At 38.9% G+C, this 19,369-nt stretch overlaps 1 protein-coding gene across 2 annotated transcripts; it reads right to left on the bottom strand.

Moving 5' to 3' along the window:
• Positions 1-1,532: 1,532 nt before the first annotated feature.
• Positions 1,533-17,542, bottom strand: LOC143440931 (uncharacterized). Of its 2 annotated transcripts, XM_076927853.1 has the most exons (5): positions 17,311-17,542; positions 15,302-15,375; positions 12,732-12,809; positions 10,085-10,211; positions 1,533-3,602 (listed from the first exon to the last, which is right to left on the bottom strand). In XM_076927853.1, the coding sequence occupies exons 3-5, from the start codon at positions 12,759-12,761 to the stop codon at positions 1,744-1,746; spliced, it is 2,016 nt and encodes a 671-aa protein (XP_076783968.1). In that variant the 5' UTR covers positions 12,762-12,809; positions 15,302-15,375; positions 17,311-17,542; the 3' UTR covers positions 1,533-1,743. The 2 variants fall into 2 exon arrangements, with proteins under 2 accessions (XP_076783968.1, XP_076783969.1); XM_076927854.1 differs by lacking the exons at positions 12,732-12,809; positions 15,302-15,375; positions 17,311-17,542 and adding an exon at positions 6,347-6,477 and having other exon boundaries at positions 10,085-10,214.
• Between the last annotated feature and the right edge of the window lie 1,827 nt (positions 17,543-19,369).

Here is a 19,369-nt window from a genome sequence, read left to right on the forward strand (position 1 = left end):
TTACCCGTGGGAACACATCAAATACCACTTACTAGATTTCCAAGGGAATTTAAGTTTTGATGGTTTTGACAGTTTCAGATAGCTTATTAACTATTTCTTATGAGGATATGACTGATGGAATAGCTACATCACTAGGAGGAAAGGCTCCCATTCCTGGTGGCAGATTATAACATATACTTTCAGTGGCCTATTATTATTGTGTTGATAATTTGCTTATTTATAGGATACACATGCATCAAATTGTCGTTAAATTTATCTACAACATATTGAATGAAAACCACTCTAGACATACTTAATTCAAAAGATAAAAAGGAGAGGATGTTGTTAACATGGTCCATGAATAAAGCTATGTAAGAAGAGTTCTGAGTGCTTAGGAAAAAACTCCAAGGCACTGTTTCTCCATAACATGGTGTTGTTCCCAGAATATACTTTCACACATCTCCCAGGTGTCATCAATAGAAGTGGGTTTGCTTCCAACAAGTATTTATTACAAATAAAAAGAGTAATTTCTCAAAGTGGAGAGTTTCCAAGACAGGGTTCTGTTCAAGTAGGAAGAATTAGGTGTGTGTGTGTCTCTGTGTGTGTGTTGTTTGTTTTTGAGACAAGGTCTCTCTGTGTAGCCTTGGCTGTCCTGGAACTTAACCTGTAGACCAGGCTAGCTTCAAACTCATAGAGATCTACCTGCCTCTACTCTCCCCAACCCAACTGCTTGGATTAAAGGCCTGTGCAACCACTTCCTGGCTAAGAACTGTCTTTAAATGATAAGGAATGAAGAAAACTACTGAAAGATCATGAAAAGGGGCTTTTATCTGTGCAGGATCTGTATGCAAAGGAGCTCTGACTCATGGAGTGCCTGAAACTGGCATTAAGTCTGTGCAGACAGTTGAAGTCCTTTGATGGTTATGGTCAGTCCCTAGTAACTTTTATGACTCCAGTCTTGCGTTCATCAGCTCTGAAGGAGCAGCAACTTTTATCAATTATCATATCACCATTTGTTAATGTAGTATGCTTGTTTGTCTAATGCCTACAAACCTTTGTGTTTTAGTATTTGAATATGAAACTTTTACTACTACTATGCTCTGTGGTTCTACTAAATACTTCAACTTTTTTTGAGTACTGAAAACTAAGTTTCCTGCACGTTCTTGAGGATTTTCTAGCTGTGCATGAGCATACATGTTGTCATAACCAGATTATCACTGTAAAGTTCTGATCATCTTGCCATTGACAGGTTTTCACTCCAAAATGAATATTTTAAAGAAGAAAAAAAAAAAGGTATCTTTATGAAAGCACTTTCTTTGGTTTTCCTTCAGGAAGAATTTCCAGATGTTTAGTAGGGAAAGGCTTTGACAAATTCAATGTTATTTCTTTGGGGTCTCTAGAGAAGAATTTCTAGTGTGCATCGAGACATGAATATAGCACAATGGCAAACATGTATATGATTTCTAATTGAATTTTCTGCTGTATGTCATTTCAGGGAATAACTTTTAAAGGCTTGGTGACATTCTTTAGATTAAGACACACTGTCTTCAGTATGAATTTTTGGAGGTTGAACAAGTAAAATGTTTTAATGACAGACTTCCAATAGTGTAACATTTCAGAATTTTCCTCAGTATAAACTCTTGATATTTTCTAAGATTTAAACATTCCATAAAGGCCTTCCCAGGTTTCTCATGTTCATGTTTCTCTGGGTTGAAACCTGCAGTTGTCCCTAAGGACAGTGCTCTGGAAAAAGTATACACCATATTATTTATTATGGAAAGTTTTTTCCCCAGTATGAATTTTGTGATGTCTTCTAAGATTTGCCAATGTGGTAAAGGATTTGTCACATTCACTACATTTGTAAGGTTTCTCTCCGGTATGAGTTCTGTAATGGATGTTAAGGTGTGATAAGTGATAGAAGGCCTTACCACATTCTTTACAAGCATGAGGTTTCTCTCCTGCATGAATTTTCTGATGTGTTCTGAGAGATGAACATTTTGTAAACGATTTATCACACTGATCACATTTGTTAGGTTTCTCTCCAGTATGGATTCTGTTATGAACTTTGAGATGTGATAGTTGATAGAAGGCCTTACCACATTCTTTACAAGCATGAGGTTTCTCTCCTGCATGGACTTTCTGATGTGTTGTGAGAGATGACTGTTTGGCAAAGGATTTGTCACATCCCTCACATTTGTAGAGCTTTGCAGCATGAGTGCTCTGATGTCTCCTACAAGTTGAGCTGTGTGTAAAGGATTTGTCACATTCACTGCATTTGTAAGGTTTCTCACCTGTATGGATTCTTTCATGGCTTTTAAGACAGGATAACTGGGAAAAGTCCTTACCACATTCTTTACATTGGTAAGGCTTATCTCCAGTATGAGTCCTGTAATGGACTTTAAGGTATGACAACTTATAAAAGCACTTACCACATTCTTTACATTTGTAGGGTTTCTCTCCAGCATGAATTTTCTGATGTATTCTAAGGGTTGAACACTGGGTAAAGGATTTCTCACACTCCTTGCATTTGTATGGTTTCTCTCCAGTATGTGTTCTGGCATGTTTTCTAAGTTGGGACAACATGTAAAAGGACTTACCACATTCTTTACATTTGAAAGGTTTCTCTCCAGTGTGAATTTTCTCATGTGCTCTAAGAGATGAGCCCCGGGTAAAGTATTTGTCACATTCCTGACATTTATATAGTTTTCCAGCATGCACGTTCTGATGTTCTCTAAGAGATGAGGAGTAGGTAAAAGATTTGTCACATTCCTTACATTTGTATGGTTTCTCTCCAGTATGTGTTTTGGCATGTTTTCTAAGCTGGGACAGCATATAAAAAGACTTAATACATTCCTTACATCTGAAAGGTTTTTCTCCAGTATGAATTTTCTCATGTGCTCTAAGAGATGAGCACCGGGTAAAGGATTTGTTACATTCCCAACATTTGTACAATTTTCTCTCATGGATGTTCTGATGTTCTCTAAGAGAAGAGCAGAGGGTAAAAGATCTGTCACATTCCTTACATTTGAAAGGCTTTTCTCCAGGATGAATTTTGTAATGGGTTTTAAGATCTGACAACCACCTAAAGACCTTGTCACATTCTGTGTATATCCACAGTTCCTCTCCAATATAAGTTCTCTGATGTTTACTAAGGCTTGAGCAGGTCTTGAATCCTGTTCTCCATTTCATACACTTCTGTGGTTTTTCTCCACTATGGATTCTTAGCTGAACAAGTTTTGAGGTAGAGCCAAAAGTTTTATCATATTCTTTATATTCTTTCTCTCCTATGTAGATTCCATGACTCTGACTTATGTTTGAAAATAAACTTAAAACTTTGCCATAGTCTTTGTATTTGCAAGGTTCTTCTCCAGTGTGCATACTTTTATGTCTACTGAGGTTTGTTGATTCAATACAGGCATCCCTGTGGTTACCAAATCTGTATTTGTTGCAGATTTCTGGAGTAGTATTTGTTTTGCAAAGTATCCATCCGGAGGATTCATGAAGCATTTTGCCAAGTTCCTTACAGTCACTAGGCTTCCACTGCATATCCACATGCTCATAGATGATACTCTTTGAGTCTTGATCCAAGACCTTCTCAGATTCACTGCACATTCGATAGTTCTCTGGAAAATGAGCACAATTAGGGAAAAGAGGCCTGAGGAATAATTAAACAGATTCAATATCTGAGTTCTCTGAGATAAGTAAATACAATTCTTTAGAATAGCGATCTCTGAAGAGGCTTTTCTATCATTCGATATCACTGTGTGGAAGCCAGAATATGAATGCTCAGAAGAGCCTCTATTCTGATCTCCATCACTGATAACAGTCTTTCCATTCTTATCTAAACTGCATACCTTACAAAAAGAAGAACAAATAGTTGAAGAAACAAGAGTAAACTTGGGAATAGAGCTCTCTGACTGATTATCTTTGAAATATATTATTCGAATTGTTTTCCCCAGAAATATTGTAGAAATGTTTTAACACTAAATTCAAAATATCTCTGCTTAATAAATGTACTGCTATACAATCCCTGCTCACAATAATCAAATTGCTTTAGACTTTAGAAACTTTTGTACAAACTTGATAGAGCTAGGTGTGCTGCAGCATGTTAATCTCAGCATTTATCAGACAGATGAGGACAGATATCTGTGAATTCCAAGCTAGCCTGCACTACATAGTGAATCCAAAGATAGTCAGAACTTCATAGAAAGATCCTGTCTCAAAAGCAAACAAATAAAAAAAAAAAGACCACACTGATAAGAGATTTTTTTCTTAATGATCCATTAAAATTCATCAAAAATAACAGATACAAAGAAAATATTTTTACTAAATACCCAAGGCTATAGCTGAAACAGGGCAGGGATGTCATGGGTAGTTGTCACGTAGTCTTCATTTCAAACCTTATACTGTCTGATAGCTACAAACTCAGTCCTGCATTCCCTGTCTTTCCATAAATAGAAATTCTCAAGTTTCCTCCTTTCATTGATTTCTAAGATTATGTTCTGGAAGGATCTTTGTGTGTTCTCCCATGAAGACAGTCAATAGATGTAATATGAAGATACAACTGCAAGAAAGGAAATTATAGAGTTATCCTATTTAGTAGACTCATGTTAGATTTATAATGTACAACATTATTCAAACCTAAGGACACTGGTGAGGTGACAGTATAGAAAATTTCATACCCTCACGTTAGCACATAGTACATAACAAAAACAATCACTGATGACATTGCTTAGTGAACTCTCTAAAACACGAGCTTGCCACTTGACAGTAGAATAGGATACTAAATTTATAAGTAAGAAACAAAGATGACTATTTCTTAGATATTCAGATAACTCTTTTTTTTCCAATTCGAATAGTAAAATTAGAGTGAGACCATGACAGAAAGCTCAGTTGTTGAAAAGCAGCAAATCCTGTGTAAGATAGATGAGGAAAGAGAACTGGAACAGAGCAGGCAACAGCAGAAACAGGGCTCAGAAAACCAATCATGCGACCATGATTGATTCACCAAAGAAATTAATGTCTTTGCCACTGTCTCGGTCTTAGACTAACTCTGAAAGTATAGAGTATTGACAGTGAGATTCCAATTCTTTGTTGTTCTCTCTCTCTCTCTCTCTCTCTCTCTCTCTCTCTCTCTCTCTCTCTCTCTCTCTCTCTCTCTCTCTCTCTCTCCAGGGTATATCTCTATAGCCTTGGCTGTACTGGAACTTGCTCTATAGACCAGGCCAGCCTTGAACTCACAAAGATCTGCCTCCATCTGTCATAAAATTGTGCACCACCACTGCAAAATTCCAATTCTTCTTGATCAGAATGTCAGTACCAAAGACACTAGAGACCAGAAAGTGTGTAGGATTCGGATGTGTTTTTATATGAGATCACTTTAAAACTAGTTGATATATGTTCAGGTCCTGGCTTTGGCAAGCCCTGTGGTATGCAGATACAGAAAAATTATAGAGCATCATGACTGAAATTTATAATAGAATAAGAACAAGAAATTGAATACAAAGAGTAAAGAAGTTACTAAGATAGAGAGAGCTATGAAAAATACAGAACACTTTGTAAAAACTGTTAGTATGTTCTTTATTTTCAATGATTTTCTTTAAATATTCCCCAAGTTAGAAGATGTAAAAATGCTTCAAGAATGAGACAGGCCATGTAGTGGAAGTGTAGTCCGTTAGTCCCAGCAGTTGGAAAAGGCAGGCAATTTCTCTGAGTTCAAGGACGGCCTAGTCTACAGTGATTCCAGGGCAGCCAAGGCTACACAAAGCAAACAAACACCGGGCTGTGGTGGCGCACACCTTTAATCCCAGCACTTGGGAGGCAGAGGCAGGCGGATTTCTGAGTTCGAGGCCAGCCTGCTCTACAGAGTGAGTTCCAGGACAGCCAGGGCTACACAGAGAAACCCTGTCTCGAAAAACAAAAACAACAACAACAACAACAACAACAAAAACAAAACAAAACAAAACAAAAACAAAACAAAAAAAAGCAAACAAACAAAAATATTGAGACAGTGTGGCTGCAGAGATGGGTCAGTGGATAAAAGCACTGGATACTATTCCAGAGGACCCAGGCTGAATATGCAACACTCATATGACAGGTCACAACCCTCTATAACTCCAGTTCCAGAGCACCCAAAGGCACCAGGTACACTAGTAGTATATGGACATACAACCAGACAAAGCCTCTAAACACAGAAAATGAAAATTAAAACATTAAAACAAAGAAAAATAAAAAAGATTAATATGTACACACACATACATACCAACCTGATTCTACTTCAAATATATGAATACAAAATATTGAATGATGAAATTTTACGAAGATATGTGATGGTCTGAATGGCAATTCCCAGAGGAGGCTCATATACCTGCATGTTGAGTCCTCAACTGATAACTGAGGAAGGATTAGGAGGTGTGTCCTTGATAGAAACGTGTCACAGAAAGTGTACTTTGAGGTTGCAAAAGCCAGCGCCAGGCCCAGTGTCACTCTGCCTGATATCTGTGGATGAAAATATAAAGTGCTCTGCTATCCAGCACCATGCCTTCCTTCCTGCTTGTCACCATGCTCCCCACCATAATGATAACAGACTAAACCTTTGAAACTATTTGAAAACCTCCAATTAAATACTTTCTTTTATAAGCGTTCTCTTGGTCATGGTGTCTCTTCAGAGCAATAGTGGTCTGTCTCAAAAAAAAAAAAAAAAAAAAAAAGATAAAAGAAAGTCCAAAAACAAAACAAAAGCAGGAAAAACAAAGCAAAATAACACATACTCACATATACACATAAATGATGAATGTTTAAATAGTCGTTTTCAGATCAAATGGGAAGACAGGTATAATAGCAGAGAGAAAACATAACTCTGTAAGTGACATGTGGCATCTGACACACTGATAAGAGCATCATCTTGCTCCACATGGGAAGACAATATGGAAGAAAGGTCATAGTCCATAAAGACCCTAAGCAATTCCTACCTAAATACCAAACACTATACAATTTGTGTAAGAAACACAACAAACATTTCTAGAAATATATAGAATCTCAGGGAATTAAACAGATTTGAGATGTCCTCAGAGTAGAAAGAGTAACCATACACACACAGACACACACAGACACACACAGACACACACACACACACACTTGCAGAGATATTTGAGAGAGAGAGAGAGAGAGAGAGAGAGAGAGAGAGAGAGAGAGAGAGAGAGAGAGAGAGAGACATAGAGATAACATACATTGTTTTTAAAAAATTTATTTATTTATTTATTTATTTAATTTTTTTTTAAAAGACAGCGGTTTACTGTGACTGGCCAGCAAGAATTCAAGTTTTAACTTACAAATATCAGCCTCCCTCCTACTAGCCTTTTACTGAGATTCACTCAGGGCTGGAATAAAAGGTATGCAAAACCATACCCAGTTATAGACACTATGCTTAATAAAATAATAAAATTATAGCAATGAAAACCACTTACTATTGGCCTGAAGACATAAATGGTTACTGAGAGAATCCTTCCTTATAATCAAATAAAATTGTATTTGCATACTAGTAGTACTTCTAATAATAACAATAATGTCTTCTAACATTTATTGTAGGATGCATCTTGAGGACATAGTACTAAGTAAAGTTATCAAGTTTTATCCCACTAGGCAGTGGTGGCTCACATCTTTAAACCCAGCACTTGGCAGGGTCAGGGTCAGGGTCAGGGTCAGGGTCAGGGTCAGGGTCAGGGTCAGGGTCAGGGTCAGGGTCAGGGTCAGGGGCCAGGAGTCAAGGATCAGAGGGATATCTGTGCGTTCAAGGGCAGCCTGGTCTACAAAGCAAGTTCCAGGATACCCATAGAGAAACCTTATCATAGAGAAACCTTATCTTGATAAAACAACACAAACAAAAAATCTCTAGTGAGACAGAACGTGGCAAAAGCATTTTCGGTGTTTCTTTCCTTTCTCACTTGAGTCCCTCTTTCCTGCTTATTCACTCACCTCTACCTGGTCTAGCCACCATCTCTTCTCTCTTCATATTCCAGGGTATGCACATTTGCTCCAGACAGGGGAGCAGGTTTGTCTTGCATACAATAATACCTGCATATTAAAAATTAGCGCGCGCATGCACGCGCACACACACACACACACACAAAGTAGCACATATTATTTTGTTGGATTCTACAGACATCCAGATATCTAACAGATGACATAAAAGAAGGCTCTAGATATGATTTGTTAGTCGTTATTTCATATTAGAGTCTTACAAATATTTATGGAAGTCTTCAATAAATGGCTTAATGGTCATTAAAGACCAGTTTTTGTTCCCAGCCTTCTGGGGAAGCTCACACTCTTCTGCAACTCTAGATTCGGGCATTTGTTGTCTTCTGCTCTCTTAGTCAGTCACTTTGAGCACACAAGCTAACATCCATACATAAATAAAATAAAGCTGAAGAAATACTAAGGGAACGTTTTCAGTTTGCAGACCAAGTCATGTTTCCACTTGAAACTGAGTCAAATGCAATGATGGAAATGAAACTTTAGGATGGGCATGGGTGGAAACATCTGCTATTGGTTCCCTGAACATATTGTGGACCCAAAAGTGCTGGGTCTGGCATCCCCACCTAAGGGGCGGTATGACACAGTTCCTGCCCCTGGAGCACTACCAGGGCATTGGTCCCAGTATGCACTGATGGTTGCTGTTGCTCTGAAGCTGATCTGCTGTCTCTTCTATCTGTTTTACTTTCAATCTCTCTTGCTGGGACATATACTTCACCCATTCTCAGAGCTAATGACTCCATAATAAATGAAACAGATGTGGTTCTCAGGGCTGGGAAATGGTGGTGGTTGTGAGGCTATAGGGGACGAGGGGCTTTGCACTTGGTCTTTAGGGTCACAGGGAAGGATATAATATAATATATAGAGGCCATAAAAGTCTAAAAAGCTCTTTGTAGAAATTGTTCATTGTAGACATGGTCAAACTTGGAGTTATGAGGAGACATGTACCCTCTGGGCCAATGACTGCTACATTAATAAACCAGGATGAACTTGGAGACATCAAGGATAGAGAGTTAACATGGCCTCAAGAAGAAAAGTAATGGATAGGAAAAGAAGAAGAAATCTATAAAAAACACAAACAAACCAAAAAAACCAAAAAACAAAAAACAAAAAACCACACGATAAACGGGTTTATTTCATAGGAGGAAGGCTTGTATATGATTTAGAAATAAATAGTATTAGAAGAAGAGTAATGAAATTAAAAGATGATGTACAAGCATATAAAAAGTTAGTACTTTGTTCTCCTAGCTACTTGAAGGATTGGGGATGACAATACCTAGAGAAATATTAGAAAGAGTCAGATGCTTTAGCTGCATAAATTTTAAAACTCTGTAAGAAATTACTTTAACCTTAGCACTCTGTCACCTTTCTGTTCTTAAATGAAAACAGTTACTAAAGACTGTTGTCTGCTGTATTAGTGAACCACAAGAGCTATATCCAGCTACTCATGATGAACAGACTATGTAAACCTGTAAGGAAACGTGCCTTTGCGTTGTGTTTCTGTTTTAAGGAAGCAGGGCTGAGACTAATGATCTGGGATTTTTAAAATTTATGTAAATTTAAGGATTTCTTAAAAACTTATTAACAAGGGTCAAAGCCTTGATGATACAACTTTAGTAAATAAAAGACTGAGTTCAGGCTCTCTGGTTGGAAGAAGGAAAATGAATGAGAACGTGGAGGAAAGAAAAAGAATGAGAAAAATGAAGAAGGTAAGAAAAAGAGAGCAAGAAGAAGAGGAAAGGAGAAGGAGCAACGACGAGAATCCTTGGGCAAAGAGAGCGCACTTGAATTGACAGTTTGCATCCAGTACTGACTCCAAATCATTGAATCAGCACAGCTCTCATTCCCCCTTTTCTCAGGACCCTCCTCATGCTGAGGCCAGACCTTGGCAAAGGAAGTTTTCATAACACCTCCAAAAGGGAAAAGATCAGATACCAGGAAAAGGTACTCATTAACAAAATTTACCTAGTTTCCTATAGTTTCTAAGACAGCTGCTACTCAGAAAGTCTCCACACCTATACAGTAGGTATATATCAAGGATGAGTTAGGAATTCTGCAAGAAGAATGTTCTCACCGACAGAGACCAGGTTGCTGTAATTCTCCAACATCACATCAATGTACAAAGCCCTCTGAGCAGAGTCCAGGCATTCCCACTCCTCCTGGGAGAAGTCCACAGACACATCTCGAAATGTGAACCGACCCTGCAATGAAAATGTTTACCATGAGCAGAGTCTTTTCCTGGATACAGGGAGTATAAAAAAAACAGCCCCCCCCCCCCCCATAAATGAAGAAACATTAAGATGCTTTCTGGAATCATTATACTCAAAAACACATTTTCCAGCTCCGGGAAAACAGGATGACATCATATTTTCAAAGACAATATTCTTTTAGGGCATATAAGACATAAATTTAAGGTCTGGATAGAGAAACGCATCTTCTATGAAGGCAGTGCATTTCAGACATAAAATTTGTGATGAGCAAAACTATGCCTCTAAATATCAAAATAGTAGGCCTCACTAAAATACTGACACTGGATCAATCTTCTAATCTTCTCTGCAGTTGCCCCTTATAGAATTATACTCTAAGAAGCTCAGTTAGGATGCTAATACTCTAGGATCCATTCTCCAACTCCACAATTTTTTATAGCAAAGAGGCAGAACTTAGAAAGCAAAATCTATAGATGGATTTAATGTCCAAAACCTTAAATATCAGGCATGGTAGAACAACCCTTAAATCCCAGCACTTAGGAGGCAGAGGCAGGCAGATCTCTGGGTCTACAAAGCAAGTCCAGTACAGCCAGGACTGTTACACAGAGAAACTCTGCCTTGAAAAACAAACAAACAAACAAACAAACAAACATCATTTTATGAGATTTTGGCAACTATGAAGTATATATAAAAATCAGCAATAGTCACATATGAGATAATATAATTATTTTTCCTAAAAATACACGTAATCCGAGAAAGATAAATAGCAAATCCACTAATTTCAGACATGTTTCATTCCTGAAGAGTTATCAAGGACACAGGGTGGTGGTGGTCCACGCCCTTAATTCCTGCACTTGGGAGGCAGAGGCAGAGGCAAAAGCAGAAGCAGAGGCACGCATATCACTATGGTTCTAGGATAGCCTGGTCTCAAGAGTAAGTTCCAGGACAGACAAGACTACACAGAGGAATCTTGTCTTAAAAACAACAACAAAAACCAACAACAAAAAGGAAGGAAGGAAGGAAGGAAGGAAGGAAGGAAGGAAGGAAGGAAGGAAGGAAGGAAGGAAGGAAAAGAAAGAAAGAAGAGAATCACAGAAACTACAGCCTGAAGCTAGTGACAAAAGTATCACTTTAGTCCAGTGCCTTTCAATACTATGATACTAATACAGTATCATAATACTGTACTAATTCTTCCTAATACTATGATACTTTAATGCAGCTCCGCATGCTGTGGTGAGCCTCAACCATAAAATTATTTTTGTTGCTCCTATATAACTATATTTTTTACTCTTTTGAATTGTACTGTATACAGTTTTGGAGACAGAAGTTTGCCAGAAGGGTCATCACTCATAGATTGAGAACCACTGCTTAAAGTCAACACACATAGAACTAAACGTTCCACACTTTCTAGAGCGCTTCAGTACTCTGTACTAGGATCATAGACAGTGTGGTCTTGTCTATTTTTCTATAAACAATTTAGTGGTGCTAGAGAGGCGTTTCAGGTGTCTGAATGTGGACTTTCATAAAACTGGTTTGAAGAAATCTGACAGATCCTTCAATCAGAGCCTCCATTGAACGAGGCCTTCCTCACTAATACAGGTTGAAGCCTGCGCAACCAGCATAGGTGTAGCCATTTTGTTGCATGCCTGCCAGTCATTTCATATTGTTACTGACTCAGAAAAATAGCTTGACTTAGAGCAGGGTCAAGCTGACCACATACCCTGTTCTGTTCTGAGGCTTGTTAATCTTAAGAAATTCCACAACTATACGTTCCACTTAGGACAATCAGAATAAAAGTCAGTTAGAACTGCTCTTGTCTAGCTAGCCAAGATAGCTTGAGTCAGGGCCGGCCGCTGGACAGCACTTCTTGTATTTGCACATGAGTTCACGGTAGTTTTTGTCTATATACTCTGGCTCTTGGAAACATTTGTGGTTGCGGTTTAGCTTCAGACTCTATACTGTGCCCCTCATCAATCAGTCTTGGGTGTGCTTTCAATGAACCAGCTTGTTTAATTGAGGTAAATGTCTGAGTGGTTTGTGTGACAATTTCTAGACCTCAACAATATATGAGGATATATATATATATCTCCTCTGCAGCAATTGGGGATCAACACACTTCTTTGATCATCAGTCACAGTGGAAAGCGCTTTCAGAGTGCAGGTCTTAAATCAATTTACCCTTACAAACTTGTCTGGGGAAGACAGATGGAGGGAAGGCTGTGCTTCATTATGTACATTTACATGGTTAATCTTATGTATCAGAAGAAAAATAAAACCCAAACACTTTAGATAACATAAACACAGAATTAAAGGCCTATAGTGAACCTGGTGGTGGTGGCAGTGGTGTACGCCTTTAGGCCCAGCATTAGGAGGTAGAGGCAGGTAGATCTGTGAGTGTGAGGCCAGGCTGATCCACAGAAAATGTTATATGACAGTCAGGACTATACAGAGAAACCCTGTTTCAAAAAAACCAGATATATAACTATTGTATATAGGAAGTGGGCAAGACACTGACCTGGAATGTATTTATCGGAGAACCAGCCATTTCTCTCTATTGTCCTTCTCTGGGTTTCCTCTTACTGCACTTTTGTACCTAAAATTAATATTAAAAGCTGTTAGGAAGCCAGATAGTGGTGATGCATGCCTTTAATCCCAGCACTTGGGAGACAGGTGGATCTCTGCGAGTTTCAGGCCAGCCTAGTCTACAGAGGTAGCTCCAGGACAGGTAAAGCTATACACAGAGAAACCCTGTCTCTAAATCAAACAAACAAGCAAAAAACTGTAATCTCAGGTCACATCATGGTGGTGGCAGAAGAGTGGACACAACCCAGTTGTTGTGCAATGGAATAGCAGATACTGAACAGCCAAAGCAGCTGAGACTATCTGTAATTTTACAAAAATACCAAAATTTTAAGCTGAAGAATAGAACAGTCTCCTCAACCAATGGTGTTGAAGAAAGTATCAATCCACTCAGAAAAATATAAACCTGGGTCTATTCTCTCCCACCGTGCAATGACTCACAAACCTTCATGTATGATCTGGAAGAGTGGACCAGCTGAGTAACACACAGGGAAAACATGTTCATATACGGACATAGGGAACTAGTTTCTAAATGGAGCTACAGATCACTCTGCCAAGCCAGTATACAGACTCATTGTCCTAAACAATGACAAATAAAGAAATAGAACACAGGAGGAAGAATATGGAGATATACTGTCAGTGGGAATTCAAACTCACTGCAGCCACTATGCAAGTAAGTACAAGCTTCCTAAACAACCAAACAAGAAAAAAAATTCATATGAGATCCAACTATATTACACCTGTGGCTTTATCTAGAATTACTTCTAACAGAAACACATTCTTACAATGAGATGACTTCTGAAATCACTTTACAGTGGAAAAGAGAAATCCTACAGAAGATGCCAAAATGAAATTGATAAAGTAATAAGCTATAAGAATAGCAATGAAAGACAAAAGAGCTCAGAAAGAGGATTAAACATGAAAGATATGTAGAGAAAAAAATGACCAAACTGTTGAGTTTGTCCTTTCCTCTCAGTGATTTCTTCAAATATAAATGAATTAAAGAAAACATGCAAATAGAAATAGGCTTCAGCATTCATAAAAGACAATCAGACCATCAGAAAGGACAAAGAAAAAGAATGCAAACTAAATTAAAATATTTTCTACACAGGAACTCACTTAAAACCTAAGAACTGAGAAATACCGAGAGGAGGAATTATTTTAAAGCATTTCATGAATGTGGCTAGCAGTAAAGGAGAAGGTTGGACATAATTATTGCAGGCCACAGAAAAACCAAATCCATAAAATACAAATAAATAGTGATAACATGTTCCATTCACTAGAAAGGTTCGCACAACTGTTTCCAAACACCTGAAGCAACTATGACAGAATGGTAGGAAATAAACAAACAGGGATGCTGACAAACTTTAGCATCCATCCAACATGTAGCAACAGATAATAACATCAGACAGAATACTGCTAAGGAAAGATGAGCAGTGACAGCACAAGGAAAGGCTATGCCTAGGAGCCTTCCAGAAAGCCATCCACAAAAAAGCAGAGGTCTCGAGATCTTCTCAAACTTCAAGAAACATGCTCTACTGCAGTCAAATCTTAGGACAAGTCTCCAGAAGGTGCATGCCTTTAACCAGTCCCAGCACTAGAGAGGCAGAGGCAGGTGGATGGATCTCTTGAGTTCGAGGCTGGCCTGGTGTATAGATCAAGTTCCTGGAATACCGATATCAACAGCAGATGGAAAACAGAAGAACACAGGAGATGAAAATCAACAGCTGGCATGTGCTTACTCAAACAAGTGAAGACAATGCAGAAAGAGGTTTGTCTTGTGTATAGTTTCCAAGAAATACCTACCAAAATTTTCTTGGCATTTTTGTAGAAACAGAGAAAGTGATATTAAATTGTGGGAAACAACGAATAGCTCAAACATCTTCAAATGAAGATCAAACCCAGAGGAAATTTAAAAATCTGTTAAAATTATAGCAATGAACTCAGTGGGTGTTGACCGAAATACAGACAAGAGGTATCATCAGGAGGACAATGAACATGGAACCTAATTCTTTAGAGACACTCTAGGCAAGTCTTATCAAAATCCCGCTGGCATTATATAAGGAAATGGAGAAATTAACCTTAAAAGATGTAGAATCTTAAAGAACTACAAAAAGCTCCAAAATTCGGAGAACAGAAAAAAAAAAAAAAAAAACCCGAGAGGCATCAATTTTCCTAAATTCCTATAATTTAATAATATATTAAAACTATAGTAATGAAAACTATTTAATATTGGTCTCAAGATATGATCAGTGATATGAATTCAAGATCGACACCATCAATCCCATGCACAGTCAAATAAAATTCCATTTGCTTCTTACTATTAATTCTTACATAATGAGTCTTTCAACACCTACAATAGGACAATCCCAAGGAGATTTTTCTTAGTGGAAATCTCCAGAATCATTCCTAGAAAAACACAATGTGGCAAAATGAATTTCATATTCTGTTTCTACTGTCACTTAAACCTCTCACCAACCCCTGCCTCAATTTCCCGCAACATACCTGGATCCTTTGCTACTGTCTGTCTCTTGTCTCTTCACCATCCAGGGCTCTTTGTTCCACATCATCAGTGAGACCTGGAAAGAGATTCATCAATAAGTACCAGGCTTTCTAACATAGTACTGTGCTCAATTAGATAAAAAGAAAACCAAGTAGAGGATTTTGCAAATGATTCCCATCTGTCATGCGGTGTCAGAACACTGAAAATATTCAGGGAGCGTTTTCAGTTTGCGTAACTTGAATCCTACTTCTCATCACAGCTCAGCCAAAACTAAAGGGCAAGAAAGATGGTTCAGTAGCTCTCACATTGTGGTTCACAACCATCTGCAATTCCAATTCCAAGGTGTCTGACCCCTTCTTCCAGCCTCTGTAGGCACAAGGCATGAAAGTGGTGCAGATATACATGCAAGCAAAAACATATGAGCAAATAAAAAATTTAAAAAAAACCTGCAAACCCCTCAAGAGTAGAAATGAACCTTCATGATTGAGATGACAATATCATACACTACTGAGTCTCTGAATTTATCATGTAATAAAAATGAAAGAAACCTAACACTTCCCCAAATAAGAACCAGGAGGAATAAAGAACACTTCATAATAATGCTCTTCCCTGCTTTGAGAATTTTTCGCTGTAATATGAGATGCAATGTGAGTGAGGTTCATCCCTACAAAGCTCACACACATATGGACCAGTCTGAGAAAGAACCTGAGGATGAGAAAATAATAGTTCAAGAAAACTATTTTCACACACAGCAACCAAATGGCTGTGCTTCTACTGTGTAATCTCTCTGGAATAAGCACTCTGAGCCAACACTGCTATCGGAAGAAGAGATGTCACAGATGGAGGAAAGGTGGGAGATGCCTGAAAGGCCCTGGTCTCCAGGTCAGTTCCTTATTTGCATTTTATAGTCTACATGCACGTGGTGGGGCCAGAGGAAATACAAGCTGGACCTCCAAGAAGCATAAAGGCAGTTATCTGGGGGGGGGGGGGGGGGGGGGGGGGGGAGCTTTTCAAGTGCAGGTTACAGCGGACAGAAATAAGCTTTGGGGTAAGGTTGCTAAGAACAAGAATTTTGTTTCAGCCACCACTCCAGGTCATTCTGTCCCAAGAAGCAAGATGAAGTTGTAAAGCACTACAGCAGTGCTTTAAGTAAACCATGAAATAAATCAGTAATTCGGTATGAAATGCATGTTTTTTTTTTCTACCTTATTCTACTTTAATTCTAGCATGAAGTCTCTATGCAAAAAAGTCCCCAGAGCAGAGTGTAGGTATTCCCCCTCCTCCTGGGCCAAGTCCACAGTCACAACACTGAAGATCAACAAATCCTGAAATAAAAGCAACTGTTTGGCTGGGTGCCCTTGAGTAAAGTGCAGTTTATGAACGAAGGAGACATTGGGTTAGAGACTCTTTTCTGCTGTAAGTAAGAGGCCACAATTATTCAAAGGCGCTTTCTACTGTCGTGCTGCGCTATACAATGCTTTCTACCTGTGGACGTGCTGTATATAGCCTGATATCCTCACACTTCACACGCATAAGGTGTCTTTATGGGACTCTAAGATGTAACATTAAGACCTCACACCCGAATACAAGATTTTGAGTACTGAATTGACATCATAGAATGTGTGTACCTCAGAGGGCACGTTAGTGATAAAATTCTACACAGTAAATGTTAAGGATTACAACCATAAGTGTGGAGTTTGTGAAAATATATTTGTGATTTCTATTATCGATCCTTATGTGACTAATCTCTAACAAGTTTTTTAGTTTGACCATCCACCGACTCTAAAATGCCACTCTCTTGAAAAGCTTGAATAATTTAAAGTGCTTCGTTGTTTCCGGACTAATAAAGAGAATGGTGAGATTAGTTTTAAGAGAATATGCTGAAAACCTTAAAAGAAAAAAAAAAATCAGGATTAGTCCAGTTCATACGAGCTTATGAGGGCAGAGTCCGAATTAGTAGCCCAGAAACCGACAGCACCCTGCTCCGCTCCAGCCCCGCATCTCCTCTGACCTGGGAGGTTGCAGGGTCGCCAGGCTGCGGTTCCCGCCGCTGCCTCTTCCAGGATGCCCTGCGCGGCACCTGCGGCTTAAGGGAGTTTTCACGTTTCTGCAAGGTCCCGGACACAGTGTCCTCCGCCCAGGGTCGGCACTACGTATCCCCCAAAATTCCTTAGAGAACGGCAGGTTTTGCTGAAGCCCTCCCCTGCTTTTGGGAAATGTTACCTATTCTGGTCCCGCCCACTATGAAGTGTCCTCTCACTTGTACCCAATCCCGCCCACCAACTTCCTCTTCCGTTTAGTTTCCCAAGGGTCCCAGCTGGGATCTGACCTGAAAAAACTCCAATTATCCAGGGTCACTGGGCGGCAGAGACCCTGAAGTCCTGTCAGTCGCCATGGGAAAGGGTGAAAAAGGGCAGTGTTCTCTCAGGACTGCAAGTTAGAGGCAGACTACAAAACAGTTTTACAAACTGTTCAATGGAATGAAGGCACAAAGAAAGGGAACAAATATCCGAACGAAACATAAAAAGGACAAACAAAATGACTGGAGATCAAGAAATCACAAGCAAAGGGTGGAGGGGAAAATGAGGACCAAAAAGATTAATTCAATAAGGCGAAGTGTTAAGGAAAACTCAGTATGAAATAAAGGGGGAAAAGTAAATTCACTGGGTGGTAGTGGTGCAAGCCTATAAAATTTCAGCACTTGGGAGGCAGAGATAGGCTTAGTTCAAGGCCAGCCTGATCTACAGAGTGAGTTCCAGCACAGCCGGGCTACACAATATCCTGTCTTTGGGGGGGTGGGGGGGTGGAGTAGAAGCTCTCAGTAAGCATAGCCTATATTTCTTGGTATTTTTTCCTCTTTTCCTGGCATTTTTGGCTTCCTTCATTCTCTTGGTGAAAAGTTGAGCATGTCCCTTTGTGTGTATCTATGTGTGTATGTGTTGTTTCTTCAGAGCAATATGTCTTCACAGTTTGTGTCACAGGTCATGTGGAGTAACAAAACCCTGAATCTTGGATGCTCTGATCTTGGGATTCTTTTTTTCTTTGTATAAAGGCTTCCTGACAACACATTGGCAAGCATCAATTTCTTTACAGACATTGAAAGGAATCCCTCCCTCCCTCCCTCCCTTCCTCCCTCCCTCCTTCCCTCCCTCTCTCCCTTCCCCCCTCCCTGCCTCCCTTCCTCCCTCTACTCAGCATCAGGTACATACTGCTTTGGGTAAAGACACTGTGCTTCATGGGAAAACCTTGTCATTCCCATCATTGACTGGGACAACAAAACCCTTCTACTCTTCAAGCAGAATATAAACAAATACTTTTGTGGCCAAGTGCTTCTCATAGAAACTACAAAGTTAAGTTCATCAGCCACTTCAGTGAATGTCTGACAGCTGTTTGGAACCTGCATCTGCCTCCCTGGGAAGGAATATTCAGTTTCATCTTGGCATGGCTAACTGATGAGGTGGTATCATGAGCTTGACTAAATTTTATGAACATAGCATCAACACACATAAAATAGGATTCTAATTACAATGTTGCCTTTTTCCTGTTGGACTGACCAAATCTCAAATAGAATAAGCATAGAATGAATGCTAATAACATTAAGTAAAATATACGGGGGTTATATATCCCCCAGGAAAAAGATTCACAAGGAAACCATCCCACTGAGTTACTAGTTTCACAAAAGCCCAGTAGTTCTCCTTTGCTACTCAATTGGTGAAATAAGATATGAGTGTTTCAAATGATAGGCAAGATATATTTTCCATTTAGCTTTGATGTTATGATACTAAAAACACTGATTTATTTATTAAAAATAAATATGTACAGTTTTTAAACTTTAAAAAATATAGTCCGTGTGTTTTAGTCAAAATATAGATCAACAAAATGAAGAAACTTCATTAAAGAAAAGCAACAACAAAAACCAGTAACCATAGATTATATTATACATCACTCTTGACCAAGACTGAAAATTTGCAATTTCCTGAGTGAACACTGTCAAACACACTTCTAATTTCTAAGAGTGATCAGTCATCTAATTCCAAGTGTTTATCCATAAATACATGTACATCACAACA

Source organism: Arvicanthis niloticus, chromosome 30 (genome assembly GCF_011762505.2).
Source record: "Arvicanthis niloticus isolate mArvNil1 chromosome 30, mArvNil1.pat.X, whole genome shotgun sequence".
Lineage (NCBI taxonomy): Eukaryota > Metazoa > Chordata > Mammalia > Rodentia > Muridae > Arvicanthis > Arvicanthis niloticus.